This window comes from Delphinus delphis, chromosome 5 (genome assembly GCF_949987515.2).
Source record: "Delphinus delphis chromosome 5, mDelDel1.2, whole genome shotgun sequence".
NCBI lineage: Eukaryota > Metazoa > Chordata > Mammalia > Artiodactyla > Delphinidae > Delphinus > Delphinus delphis.
The window spans coordinates 40,773,085-40,787,519 of record NC_082687.1 but is presented as its reverse complement, the minus strand read 5'-3'; the positions used below and the strand labels follow the sequence as shown (position 1 = coordinate 40,787,519).

The window sequence follows — 14,435 nt, the reverse complement described above, 5'->3', positions numbered from 1 at the left end:
CTGAGCCTCGGGACTGGGGTTGGCAGCGTGAACACAGCCTGCAGGGGGTTATTGCACCATGGCTAGCCGGGAGGGAGTCCGGGGAAAAGTCTGAACCTGCCGAAGAGGCAAGAGACTTTTTCTTCCCTCTTTGTTTCCTGGTGCGCAAAGAGAGGGGATTAAGAGCGATGCTTAAAGGAGCTCTAAAGACGGGCGCGAGCCGCGGCTAACAGCGCGGACCCCAGAGACGGGCATGAGACACTAAGGCTGCTGCTGCCGCCACCAAGAAGCCAGTGTGCGAGCACAGGTCACTATGCACACCTCCCTTCCGGGGAGCCTGTGCCGGCCTCAGGCTGGTGCAACTTCACGCTGGCCTCTGCCGCCGCAGGCTCGCCCCACGCTCCGTGCCCCTCCCTCCCCTGGGCCTGAGTGAGCCAGAGCTCCCCCGTATCAGCGGCTCCTTTAACCCCGTCCTGTCTGAGCGAAGAACAGACGCCCTCCGGTGACCTACACGCAGAGGCAGGGCGAAATCCAAAGCTGAGCCCCCGGGAGCTGTGAGAACAAAGAAGAGAAAGGGAAATCTCTCCCAGCAGCCTAAGAGGCAGCGGATTAAAGCTCCACAATCAACTTGATGTACCCTGCATCTGTGGAATACATGAATAGACAACGAATCATCCCAAATTGAGGAGGTGGACTCTGAGAGCAAGATTTATTATTTTTTCCCCTTTTCCTCTTTTTGTGAGTGTGTATGTGTACGCTTCTGTGTGAGATTTTCTCTGTATAGCTTTGTTTTCACCATTTGTCCTTGGGTTCTATCCGTCCGTTGTTGTTTTTTTTTGCGGTATGCGGGCCTCTCACTGTTGTGGCCTCTCCCATTGCAGAGCACAGGCTCCAGGCACAGGCTCCAGATGCGCAGGCTCAGCGGCCATGGCTCACGGGCCCAGCCGCTCTGCGGCATGTGCGATCTTCCCGGACCAGGGCACGAACCCGTGTCCCCGGCATCGGCAGGTGGACTCTCAACCACTGCGCCATCAGGAAAGCCATATCCGTCCGTTTTTGTATGCTTGTTTTTTCTTTAAAAAATTTTTTTTCTTAATAATTATTTTTATTTTATTTTATAATCTTCCTTCCTTCTGCCTTCCCTCCCTCCCTCTCTCTCTCTTTTCTTCCTTCCTTCCTTCTTTCCTTCCTTCCTTCCTTCCTCTCTCTCTCTCTCTCTCTCTTTCTTTCTACTTGTTCTCCCTTTTATTCTGAGCCGTGTGGATGAAAGGCTCTTGGTGCTGCAGCCAGGAGTCAGTGCTGTGCCTCTGAGGTGGGACAGCCAACTTCAGGACACTGGTCCACGAGAGACCTCCCAGCTCCACATAATATCAAACGGCAAAAATCTCCCAGTTATCTCCATCTCAACACCAAGACCCAGCTTCACTCAACGACCAGCAAGCTACAGTGCTGGACACCCTATGCCAAACAAATAGCCAGACAGGAACACAACCCCACCCATTAGCAGAGAGGCTGCCTAAAATCATAAGTCCATAGACACCCCAAAACACATCACCAGACGTGGACCTGCCCACCAGAAAGACAAGATCCAGCCTCATCCACCAGAACACAGGCACTAGTACCCTCCACCAGGAAGCCTACACAACCCACTGAACCAACTTTAGCCACTGGGGACAGACACCAAAAACAACGGGAACTATGAACCTGCAGCCTGCAAAAAGGAGACCCCAAACACAGTAAGATAAGCAAAATGAGAAGACAGAAAAACACACAGCAGATGAAGGAACAAGATAAAAACCCACCAGACCTAACAAATGAAGAGGAAATAGGCAGTCTACCTGAAAAAGAATTCAGAATAATGATAGTAAAGATGATCCAAAATCTTGGAAATAGAATAGACAAAATGCAAGAAACATTTAATAAGGACCTAGAAGAAATAAAGATAAAAGAAGCAATGATGAACAACACAATAAATAAAATTAAAAATACTCTAGATGGGATCAATAGCAGAATAACTGAGGCAGAAGAATGGATAAGTGACCTGTTAGATAAAATAGTGGAAATAACTACTGCAGAGCAGAATAAAGAAAAAAAAATGAAAAGAACTGAGGACAGTCTCAGAGACCTCTGGGACAACATTAAACGCACCACCATTCGAATTATAGGGGTTCCAGAAGAAGAAGAGAAAAAGAAAGGGACTGAGAAAATATTTGAAGAGATTATAGTTGAAAACTTCCCTAATATGGGAAAAGAAATAGTTAATCAACTCCAGGAAGCACAGAGAATCCCATACAGGATAAAACCAAGGAGAAACATGCCAAGACACATTAAACTGTCAAAAATTAAATACAAAGAAAACATATTAAAAGCAGCAAGGGAAAAACAACAAATAACACACAAGGGAATCCCCATAAGGTTAACAGCTGATCTTTCAGCAGAAACTCTGCAAGCCAGAAGGGAGTGGCGGAGATATTTAAAGTGATGAAGGAGAAAAACCTGCAACCAAGATTACTCTACCCAGCAAGGATCTCACTCAGATTTGATGGAGAAATTAAAACCTTTACAGACAAGCAAAAGCTGAGAGAGTTCAGCACCACCAAACCAGCTTAACAACAAATGCTAAAGGAACTGCTCTAGGCAGAAACACAAGAGGAGGAAAATACATACAATAACGAACCCAAAACAATTAAGAAAATGGAAATACAAACATACATATCGATAATTACCTTAAATGTAAATGGATTAAATGCTCCCCCCAAAAGACACAGACTGGCTGAATGGATACAAAAACAAGACCCATAAATATGCTGTCTACAAGAGACCCACTTAAGACCTAGAGACACATACAGACTGAAAGTAAGGGGATGGAAAAAGATATTCCATGCAAATGGAAACCAAAAGAAAGCTGGAGTAGCAATTCTCATATCAGACAAAATAGACTTTAAAATAAAGACTATTAGAAGAGACAAAGAAGGATACTACATAATGATCAAGGGATCGATCCAAGAAGAAGGTATAACAACTGTAAATATTTATGCACCCAACATAGGAGGACCTCCATACATAAGACAAATACTAACAGCCATAAAAGGGGAAATCGATACTAACACATTGATAGTAGGGACTTCAACACCCCACTTTCACCAATGGACAGATCACCCAAAATGAAAATAAATAAGGAAACACAAGCTTTAAATGATACATTAACCAAATGGACTTAATTGATATTTATAGGACATTCCATCCAAAAACAACAGAATACACATTTTTCTCAAGTGCTCATGGAACATTCTCCAGGATAGATCATATCTTGGGTCACAAATCAAGCCTTGGTAAATTTAAGAAAATTGAAATTGTATCAAGTATCTTTTCTGACCACAACGCTATGAGACTAGATATCAATTACAGGAAAAGATCTGTAAAAAATACAAACACATGGAGGCTAAACAATACACTACTTAATAATGAAGTGATCACTGAAGAAATTAAAGAGGAAATTAAAAAATACCTAGAAAAAAATGACAGGGGAGATACAACAACCCAAAACCTATGGGATGCAGCAAAAGCAGTTCTAAGAGGGAAGTTTATAGCAGTACAGTCCTACCTTAAGAAACAGGAAACATCTCGAATAAACAAGCTAACCTTGCACTGAAAGCAATTAGAGAAAGAAGAACAAAAAAACCCCAAAGTTAGCAGAAGGAAAGAAATCATAAAGATCAGATCAGAAATAAATGAAAAAGAAATGAAGGAAACGATACCAAAGATCAATAAAACTAAAAGCTGGTTCTTTGAAAGGATAAACAAAATTGATAAACCATTAGCCAGACTCATCAAGGAAAAAAGGGAGAAGACTCAAATCAATAGAATTAGAAATGAAAAAGGAGAAGTAACAACTGACACTGCAGAAATACAAAAGATCATGAGAGATTACTACAAGCAACTCTATGCCAATAAAATGGACAACCTGGAAGAAATGGACAAATTCTTAGAAATGCACAACCTGCCAAGACTGAATCAGGAAGAAATAGAAAACATGAACAGACCAATCACAAGCACTGAAACTGTGATTAAAAATCTTGCAACGAACAAAAGCCCAGGACCAGATGGATTCACAGGCGATTCTATCAAACATTTACAGAAGAGCTAACACCTATCCTTCTCAAACTCTTCCAAAATATAGCAGAGGGAGGAACACTCCCAAACTCCTTCTACGAGGCCACCATCACCCTGATACCAAAACTAGACAAGGATGTCACAAAGAAAGAACACTACAGGCCAATATCACTGATGAACACAGATGCAAAAATCCTCAACAAAATACTAGCAAACAGAATCCAACAGCACATTAAAAGGATCATACACCATGATCAAGTGGGGTTTATTCCAGGAATGCAAGGATTCTTCAATATATGCAAATGAATCAACGTGATACACCATATTAACAAATTGAAGGAGAAAAACCATATGATCACCTCAATAGATGCAGAGAAAGCTTTCAACAAAATTCAACACCCATTTACGATAAAAACCCTCCAGAAAGTAGGCATAGAGGGAACTTTCCTCAACATAATAAAGGCCACATATGACAAACTCACAGCCAACATCGTCCTCAATGGTGAAAAACTGAAAGCACTTCCACTAAGATCAGGAACAAGACAAGGTTGCCCACTCTCACCAGTCTTATTCAACACAGTTTTGGAAGCCACAGCAATCAGAGAAGAAAAGGAAAAAAAAGGAATCCTAATTGGAAAAGAAGAAGTAAAGCTGTCACTGTTTGCAGATGACATGATACTATATACATAGAGAATCCTAAAGATGCTACCAGAAAACTACTAGAGCTAATCAACTTATTTGGTAAAGTAGCAGGATACAAAATTAATGCACAGAAATCTCTGGCATTCCTATACACTAATGATGAAAAATCTGAAAGTGAAATCAAGAAAACATCCCATTTACCGTTGCAACAAAAGGAATAAAATATCTAGGAATAAACCTTCAAAAGACCTGTATGCAGAAAATAATAAGACACTGATGAAACAAATTAAAGATGATACAAATAGATGGGGAGGTACACCATGTTCTTGGATTGGAAGAATCAACATTGTGAAAATGACTCTACTACCCAAAGCAATCTATAGATTCAATACAATCCCTATCAAACTACCACTGGCGTTTTTCACAGAACTAGAGCAAAAAATTTCACAATTTGTATGGAAACACAAAAGACCCCGAATAGCCAAAGCAATCTTGTGAACGAAAAACGGAGCTGGAGGAATCAGGTTCCCAGACTTCAGACTATACTACAAAGCTACAGTAATCAAGACAGTATGGTACTGGCACAAAAGCAGAAGTATATATCAATGGAACAGGATAGAAAGCCCAGAGATAAACCCACGCACATATGGTCACCTTATCTTTGATAAAGGAGGCAGGAATGTACAGTGGAGAAAGGACAGCCTCTTCAATAAGTGGTGCTTGGAAAACTGGACAGGTACATGTAAAAGTATGAGATTAGATCACTCCCTAACACCATACACAAAAATAAGCTCACAATGGATTAAAGACCTAAATGTAAGGCCAGAAACTATCAAACTCTTAGAGGAAAACATAGGCAGGACACTCTATGACATAAATCACAGCAAGATCCTTTTTGACCCACCTCCTAGAGAAATGGAAATAAAAACAAAAATAAACAAATGAGACCTAATGAAACTTCAAAGCTTTTGCACAGCAAAGGAAACCATAAACAAGACCAAAAGACAGCATTCAGAATGGGAGAAAATATTTGCAAATGAAGCAACTGACAAAGGATTAATCTCCAAAATTTATAAGCAACTCATGCAGCTCAATAACAAAAAAACAAACAACCCAATCCAAAAATGGGCAGAAAACCTAAACAGACATTTCTCCAAAGAAGATATACAAACTGTCAACAAACACATGAAAAAATGCTCAACATCATTAATCATTAGAGAAATGCAAATCAAAACTACAATGAGCTATTATCTCACACCGGTCAGATTGGGCATCATCAAAAAATCTAGAAACAATAAATGCTGGAGAGGGTGTGGAGAAAAGTGAACACTCTTGTACTGCTGGTGGGAATGTGAATTGGTACAGCCACTATGGAGAACAGTATGGAGGTTCCTTAAAAAAGTACAAAGAGAACTACCATATGACCCAGCAATTCCACTACTGGGCATATACCCTGAGAAAACCAAAATTCAAAAAGAGTCACGTACCAAAATGTTCATTGCAGCTCTATTTACAATAGCCCGGAGATGGAAACAACCTAAGTGTCCATCATCGGATGAATGGATAAAGATGTGGCACATATATACAATGGAATATTACTCAGCCATAAAAAGAAACGAAATTGCGTTATTTGTAGTGAGGTGGATGGACCTCGAGTCTGTCATACACAGTGAAGTAAGTCAGAAAGAGAAAGACAAATACCGTATGCTAACACATATATATGGAATATAAGAACAAAAAATGTCATGAAGAACCTAGGGGTAAGACAGGAATAAAGACACAGACTTACTAGAGAATGGACTTGAGGATATGGGGCGGGGGGAAAAAAAAAAAAGCGAGAGAGTGGCATGGACATATATACACTACCAAACGTAAAACAGATAGCTAGTGGGAAGCAGCCACACAGCACAGGGAGATCAGCTCGGTGCTTTGTGACCACCTGGATGTGTCGGATAGGGAGGGAGATGCAAGAGGGAGGGAGATATGGGAACATATGTATAACTGATATATATATATATACATATACTGTATATCTCCCAAGGGAGGGAGACGCAAGAGGGAGGAGATATGGGAACATATGTATATGTATAACTGATTCACTTTGTTATAAAACAGAAACTAACACACCATTATAAAGCAATTATACTCCAATAAAGATGTAAAAAAAAAGATGGAAGATTTAAAATCAATCATAACAAAACTTTATTAAGTGTAAAAGTCTATAAATATTGATTTTTTTATACTGACCACATATCTAATCATCTTTTTTTATACTGACCACATGTATAACCATCAATTAAATTTATACATTAATTCTAATAGTTCAATAGCAGATTCTTATATTTTACACATATATTATAATGTAATATGTAAATTGTGACAAATTTTTACTTTATTTTGAAGCTCTACGCCATTTATTTCTTTTTCTTGCCTTACTGCATTAACTCAGAGCTGCAGTGGAACTGAACAAGTGTTGAAAGTGGGTATCTTTGTTCAACATTCACCATTACATGAAGTTTGATGTATTCATCCTCATTTTCAAGTTACAAAAGTATTTATTTTTACTGTTTCAAGTAGTTTTAACCAGAAAGAAGGCTGGCTATTTTCAGAATTTTTCTGCATGTATTGAGATTGTCATGTAATTATTTTTTCTTATTAATGTGAATTAAATGGATAGATTTTTTTTAATGTCAAACCATTGTACTTCTGAAATAAAATAAAATATGCCATGAAAAAAAAATACTAAAACGCAACAATAAGATTACAGGACAAAAGACACATTAAATGTCCGAAACTAGAAGATAACAGTATTACTAAAGTCTAAAGTAAAAAGAAAGCAAACCTTGCAGAATCATGCTTTCATTAGCTTAATGCTTATTTGCATGTCTAATAAATACTTAAGAAAACTGAGGATTAATTTAGAAAATAAATATAATGGAAGAAATCTGCCCCAAAAGACAACTACAATATCAAGTAAATTGAGAAGACATTAGACGTGCCCGACTTTCCACAAGGAACCTGGTTAACATTAGTTTCAAAGATGGAGAAGAGAGTGAGTATAGTCTGCAAATTGTAATGAGAACAAGCCAGGAAGACACTTATTCCCTAGGCCCCCTTCCAGGCTCGATGGTATACGGGCTGAAGGAGTCATCACTTAAGAGGTCTGCAGGGGAAGCAGTACCATTGGGAAGAGTCAGGTATCCATTAGAGTAAGAAAATAAAAGCAATATTCAGCAAAGAGGTTGAGGACTGGGGGATTATTTTGCTTATGAACTCCAAATAGGGCACAGTGGAAGGACTTTACGAGTTGGGGATGGGTGGTGGGTAACAGGACAGAAGATACTGACACCTTCAAGGAGATTAGATGTGGGAAATGAAAGGTAATCTAGGAGTTTTGATGGCACCCTGTATAAATAGGAACAAATAATGAGAGAAGTCCCAGCAGATTCAAGGCAGAGGGTGGTCAGACTGTGAGTGCTGGCAGGGAAGGAAGAATGGGTGCTTGAGGTTTCTTTCCTTTCGACCACTTTTGATTAATGGGAGCAAGGACATCTCCAGCAAATCCTTACTTTTTAGTCTTTTTCTTAATTGACATTTCTATGACATTTGAAATTGTTGACTGGCATCATTCTTGAAACCATCCTCCCTTCTCATTTTGTTAAGTTTCTCATACTTCCTCTCTTATCATTCCTTCTCTTCCATTGGCTCTTTTCTTCTACTAACTCTTAATATTCTGTGGTTCAGTCCTGCTTTTCTTTTCACTCTGCACAAAACCTCATGCTCCCTGGTTAGGTTCATCTGTACACATAGTTTTGGCTACTGCCTATATTCAGCTTCCTAATGGACATCCTCCTCTAGACAAGCAGTGGGTACTTCCATGACAAACATCTCCAAGAACTAAACAATATCTCTTTGCCTAAACCACCCATTCCTTCTGTATTTCGTCTCTAGTATAAAAGGATAATGGGATGTTTTCTCCGATCTTAAAATTTGGCTCTAGTGAAACCCCCAAAGCTGAGAACTACAAATGATAAACTCCCCTACACTCTAAAAAGAACAAAACATCCATGCCAGAGTTGCTAAAAGACAGCATCTCTATCACCCACCTCCCGCCTATTGAAAATGAAACAAAACAAAACAAGATTAGAAACAGAAGTGAATTCATAAACATAGAGAATGCTAGGGCTTTACAACCTTAGTGAGAACAAAAGCAGGGGTTCTCCAAGAAAACCTCTGGGACAGACTGGGTGATAACTACAAGAAGGGAAATTGACATCTGAATCTTTGGCTGGCAACATACTGAGATAAAGAAACTCTTAAAAGCCCAAAAGAACCTGACATATCCCCAGGAGTTTAGGTCATATGTGAACACAGAAACTGGTCCCAGCCTGGAGAATTCTGAAAGCAAGAAGTTGGATGGAGCTTCAAAACGGCAGAGCAAGGACTCAGAGGACAGCAGTTAGATGAGCTACATTTCTACCACTGGGTTCTAAAGGTTTCCCATTAGCCAAATACAACAGATGCTGCAGAAGGGCTAAAGCATCTCGGTAGGCCAAAGACATGTGCCTTCTTGAGGAAGGAGACTCAGCAGTAACAGGCTGTAGGTAGACTACAGGAGGGAAGAGATAGTTAGAGGCCTGCCAACAGTAGCTGGAGTGTGCACCATAAAAGGGACCTGGGCAATGTGGGCATACCACGGGGGCCTCCAAAAACCATCCTAAATGCACAACTGTAAAAGGCCACACTTGGACACCTGTCACACAGAGAACACTGGCAGTTGGATTACAACAGTCCCAGTCACATAAAACTTTGTCCTTTCTCTTCTAATTTTCCTTCCAATCAGAAGCCAAAAGCAGAAAGAGGGAAGAAGTAGAAGAGTGAAGAAACAGATAATACTCCTCTACTGCATGGTCCCTGAGTCATGATTAGGTCTGAGTTACATCCATTCAACTAGATGTAAGGTTTGGAGTAGACTTTTCATACCTTTGAATTTAATCATCAAAATAAGGCTTGTTCTTATAGTAAAAACAACGTCTTGTCAAGAGCCAGAGAAGGAAGATTCAACATGACATGGCTAAAGTCAAGGATAAGAGAAAAATAAAGCTAGTTCTTATTTGTATGCCATCAGATATAGCCCACATACCAGCCCACAGTGCCACCACTACTGTGTTCTTCAGGTTAGGAGTCTAGGAGTCATCCCTTAGGTTCTCCCCTCCCTATACCCTGACATCCAGTCATTATGTCTTACACCTCTTTCAACACATCTCTTCTTCCTAACCCCTTAGCTACTAGTCTAGCTCAAATGTGAAGTACTAAAATAATCTAATTTAGTGATTCTCTACCCTGGCCTATACTTTAAAATTTTTAAATATTAAATCTAATACTTAGGCCCCAGCCTAGAGACTGATTTAAGTGGGATCAGGTGGAGGTCAGCCATGAGTTTTTTCGAAAGGTCTCCACGTGCTTCCAAAGTGTAGCCAAGGTTGAGAATAACTAACCTAACTGGTCTCTTCTAGAATCCAGGCTTACCTTCCTCCAAACTATCTTTCATTATGCTACAGAGTCATCTTTTTTGAAATGCAAATCTCATATTATCCTAGAGCAGTTGTTTTTAATCTAGGCTACTCATTAGAATCACTTAGCCTTAAAAAATCCTGATACCAAGCCAAACTCCAGGCCAATTAAAACAGAGTCTTCAGGGATAAGAACCAGGCATTGGTATTTATTAGAGCTCCCCAGGTGATTCCAACGTGCAGACAAGGTTGAGAACCACTGTCCTAGAAGCAATGGGAAGTCACAGAAAGTCTTTAAGAACAATAAAATCCAAACTCCCCTGAGGGTAATGAAACCTTCTATCTAACTTTAGCACCCTTGGCTCTCACACTACCAAAGAAAGGTAGCTCCCTACACTACCCTTTTACAAGGGGCCACGCTTTTACACTTTTGTGTAAAGTATTATCTCAATTTGGAAACCTCCTATGCTCCCCCATAGCTAAGGCCTGAACCACCTTTAAGGTTAAGACCTTTCAGGAACAGCACCCTTTGTATAAACCTCCTCTGACAGACACAACAGGGCTCTTCAATCCACCTGTGACCGTTATGATTCTGTAGGGCAATTCTTAATGTTTAACTCTAACTTCCCTACTGAACTACCTGAAATTTAAAACTTCTTATTCATGCTTTTATCCCCAGTGCCTATCACTATGCAGAGCACATAGTAAGCACTCAAATATCTGTTGAATTCATTCCATTTAAGTAGATAATTATCTGTATTATCATGCAGGTAGAATCCCATTTTAATAAACTGTAACAGACATTGTATTTATACACTAGAGTCAAGTCTCATTAAAACAGAAACCAACAGTTAGACTTTTAAAAAATGTAAGGCAAACGTTTAATGTTTGTTCTACTCATGAATAGTAGCAAATTAAGGAAAAAGGCAGGTACAAAGGGCAGTGTGTTTCCAGAATCGCAAGGGTGGCACCTTACAGAATAATGATGCTTGGCTTTCCACCTGAATATGTCCTTTAAAGCATACTTGTTCCAAAATTTTATGCTGGTATAATGACATCTGTATGTTTTAGGAAAGTGAGCTAAGACTACTTAACTTGACCTAAAATGATAGGTACTTTGCCCCCTTTAAAAGAAAATAAATTAAGACAAGCTTTCAGATGCTCTGAATGAGCTGTGTTAAGCCTAAAAACCCGAATTAATATGATCACCAGCATTTGATGGCAATTTCTAGTACTCTGGATACTCTGTTACCAGCAAAAGCTCAGCTCTCCATAAAATCAAGGACAGCTTAAGCAGAAGGCACCAAATATTTTATTTTTAAAAAAGTTACATTTAACATTTTATATTTATAGAGTCACTATATATGTGACTGACCCAAAGACAATAATTTTGCACAAGTATTAACTGAAGAGGAACCAAACACCTACATAATGCACCTCGTTCAGAAGATTTATGTTGTACCCACATTCACAAGGGCCATTAAAATAATCTTAGCATGCAAAATGATAACTGTGTAACTATGCGTTCAGGGTAAGTTTTTTATCTGTCGTACATCCTTGATTACTAAATTAATCCGATATTTACCAAATACCTATTAACTCTTTAGGAATATATTAAAACTGAAGTATCTGAAGTGACTAGTGAGAAAATAAAGTCATTAACCACAATACTTGGCCTTTGTGGCTAATATTTTTTTTACCTTATTTGGCGATTTCAAAGGTGAGATGGCTATTTTATTTGGTGTCTGTGTTGTAGAATTTAAAGTTGATCCAATAACACCACTTTCAGATATTGTTATGGTCTTTGATGGAGTCCCGGGAGTAGACTGTGAAAGAACCCTACCTGCAAATGAGAGGCAGCACATCAGTTTGACTCTTTTCAATAATCGTATAAAAATGTATTTGATGATGATTTATACCCACAAGGACTGTAGTATATATATGTTCAATATTTCATACGCAGCCACTTATGAACTGAAACACTTAAGTAGGTCTAATGAACTATGGTGAACCTAGGCAGAAGGAAACAAAACAATGCTTCTTAGTAACACTTAGTATCTTAATACCACCTTATGAAAGTCCACAAAAACACTTCTGCTCACATTCTCATCAATACTGCTTTGTGTTTTGTCTGTTTTCTTGGCCACACCGCTGGCTTGTGGGATCTTAGTTTCCCAACCAGGGACTGAACCCGAGACCTCGGCAGTGAGAGTGCGGAGTCCTAACCATTGGACTGCCAGGGAATTCCCTCATCTATACTGTTAGGTTATATCTATAAGAAAATAGGCTCAGGACAACTAAGGAACAAGTCCTGTGTCACACAGCTCCTCAAAGTTAGGACTTGAATCCAAGTCTTAAACTTCAGTCTCTGTTCTCTACTATACCTCAGCTTCTTCTCTTTGAACTGAAACCATTCAGGATACAATTTAAGTCCACATCTATAAAACAGATAGTCACTGAACTAACTTAAACACTGGTTTAATACTGTCTCATTTTAGTCTGCCAAAAAGGGGAAAAAAAATTCTTCTAGCTGTCCTGGCCAGATTCCAACAAGAATGCTGTGTTCCCTTCTGGAAATATCCTTCAGGAACAAAACAGAAAAACTATAGTGTGTCTGGATGGCTTACAGAATTGGAAATCATATCACAAGGAGTTGAAATATTAGGAATTTTTGTCCTAGGTGAGAGAGGAATACAAAGACATGACACAGCTCCAAATTCCTGAAAGACTGTGTGATGCTGCCATTCAGCATTCTGGCGCCGACCTCCTCCCCTTCCATTCTGGGCACACGGCAGGACTGCCCTTCCTACCCGTCCCTGCAGCTCCCTGTGGTTAGATTAGGGCCATATGACTAGTTCTGACCAACAAATTATGAATAGAAGTGATGTGTGTCATTTCTGGGTCAGAACATTTACTGCCTACGCAAGACCTTCCAAAGCTCTCTTTTCCTCACTGCGTCTGGATGGTGGCTCCTCCATCAGCCGGGGTCCTTGAGTGACCATGATGAGAATAGCCCCCTTTCTAACCCACAGTAGACATGTAGATAACCATGAAGTATGAATACAAAATAAAATTTGTGTTTTCTTAAATTTCTGAGATTTAAAGACTGTTTATTATGGCAGAGAACCAAGACTGTCCTGATTGATCCATGCTGTCAAGTTGAAGGATTAGAACCACCCTGTATCCATCAGATGCACACACTAATATAAACAGAAAATTTTTAGTTAAGCAGTAAGAAAGAACTTCTAACAAAAATTTCCAATTGAAACGACTGTTTCTATATGAGTGAGTTTCTACTCACTGAAGGTGTTCAAAAACAGATGCTGGATAATCAAATCCACTGGCTGAAGAGGAACTCCAAGCACTCAAGAAATAGAGAAGGTAGATAACTAAATTATCTCTAAAATCCCTTTAGATGCTATGATTTAACTTACAGATACAGTCAGAGATGAAAGAGAGAGGGAGAGAGGAAGAGAAAAAGGGAAAAAGAGAAAAAAAAAAGGGTCTTACCCTTCAAGCAAAAATAGAGAACTAGCATGTAAGAGTTTCAAGGCTGTTTTTTTTCTAATAACAATGTGACAGTAAACGTATTTTTTTTTTAAAGATGAATCAAGTTTTGTCTGACACATGAATTTTAAAAATATTTTAAATATATTTTTTCAATTTCTTTTAGTACACGATTACATTTTATATTATTGACATATTCCTTAATGAATTTCAGTTGAGAGTTTTGCTAGGGTTTTTTTAGGCTGAATTACATCATAACTAAATAAGTCAATTCTATATAAACTAAATGAATCTATATCAAATATTTTTAGAAGGGCACCCTCAAATGTGGAGCCTGCCTGAAGTAGCATGTTTGTCTGTTCTGGTTTCCAAAACTAATACCTCTGGGATAAGCCTAAAGCCCCAACAACCATTATTTTAAGAAAAGAAACTACCAATAAAGACACATTTTCATAAAATGATCATCATTTACAGTTATTACTATAATTTCTTATTTGTTAAGCATTACATACATTTCAGAAAACATACATATAAAAATCCTCTATTCCTGAGTGAGGATAACTGATACCAGAAAAAGGCCAGTTAAAGTGAATTACATTTAAAACAAGGACAAAAATTTCACTGTAAATAACAACAACAAAAACCCCTAAAACTAAAACTTTTTTTGCTTATATTTAACAA

The 14,435-nt window shown here is 38.9% G+C and overlaps 1 protein-coding gene across 4 annotated transcripts in view; it reads right to left on the bottom strand.

The window, feature by feature from the left end:
- The window catches only part of LIN54 (lin-54 DREAM MuvB core complex component), a 76,397-nt gene that overhangs the window by 39,078 nt on the left and 22,884 nt on the right, over positions 1-14,435 (bottom strand). For all 4 annotated transcript variants that reach the window (XM_060012254.1, XM_060012257.1, XM_060012255.1 and 1 more), the window contains exon 4: positions 11,948-12,090. In XM_060012254.1, coding sequence (XP_059868237.1) covers positions 11,948-12,090 — 143 coding nt within the window. The remainder of the gene's footprint in view (positions 1-11,947; positions 12,091-14,435) is intronic.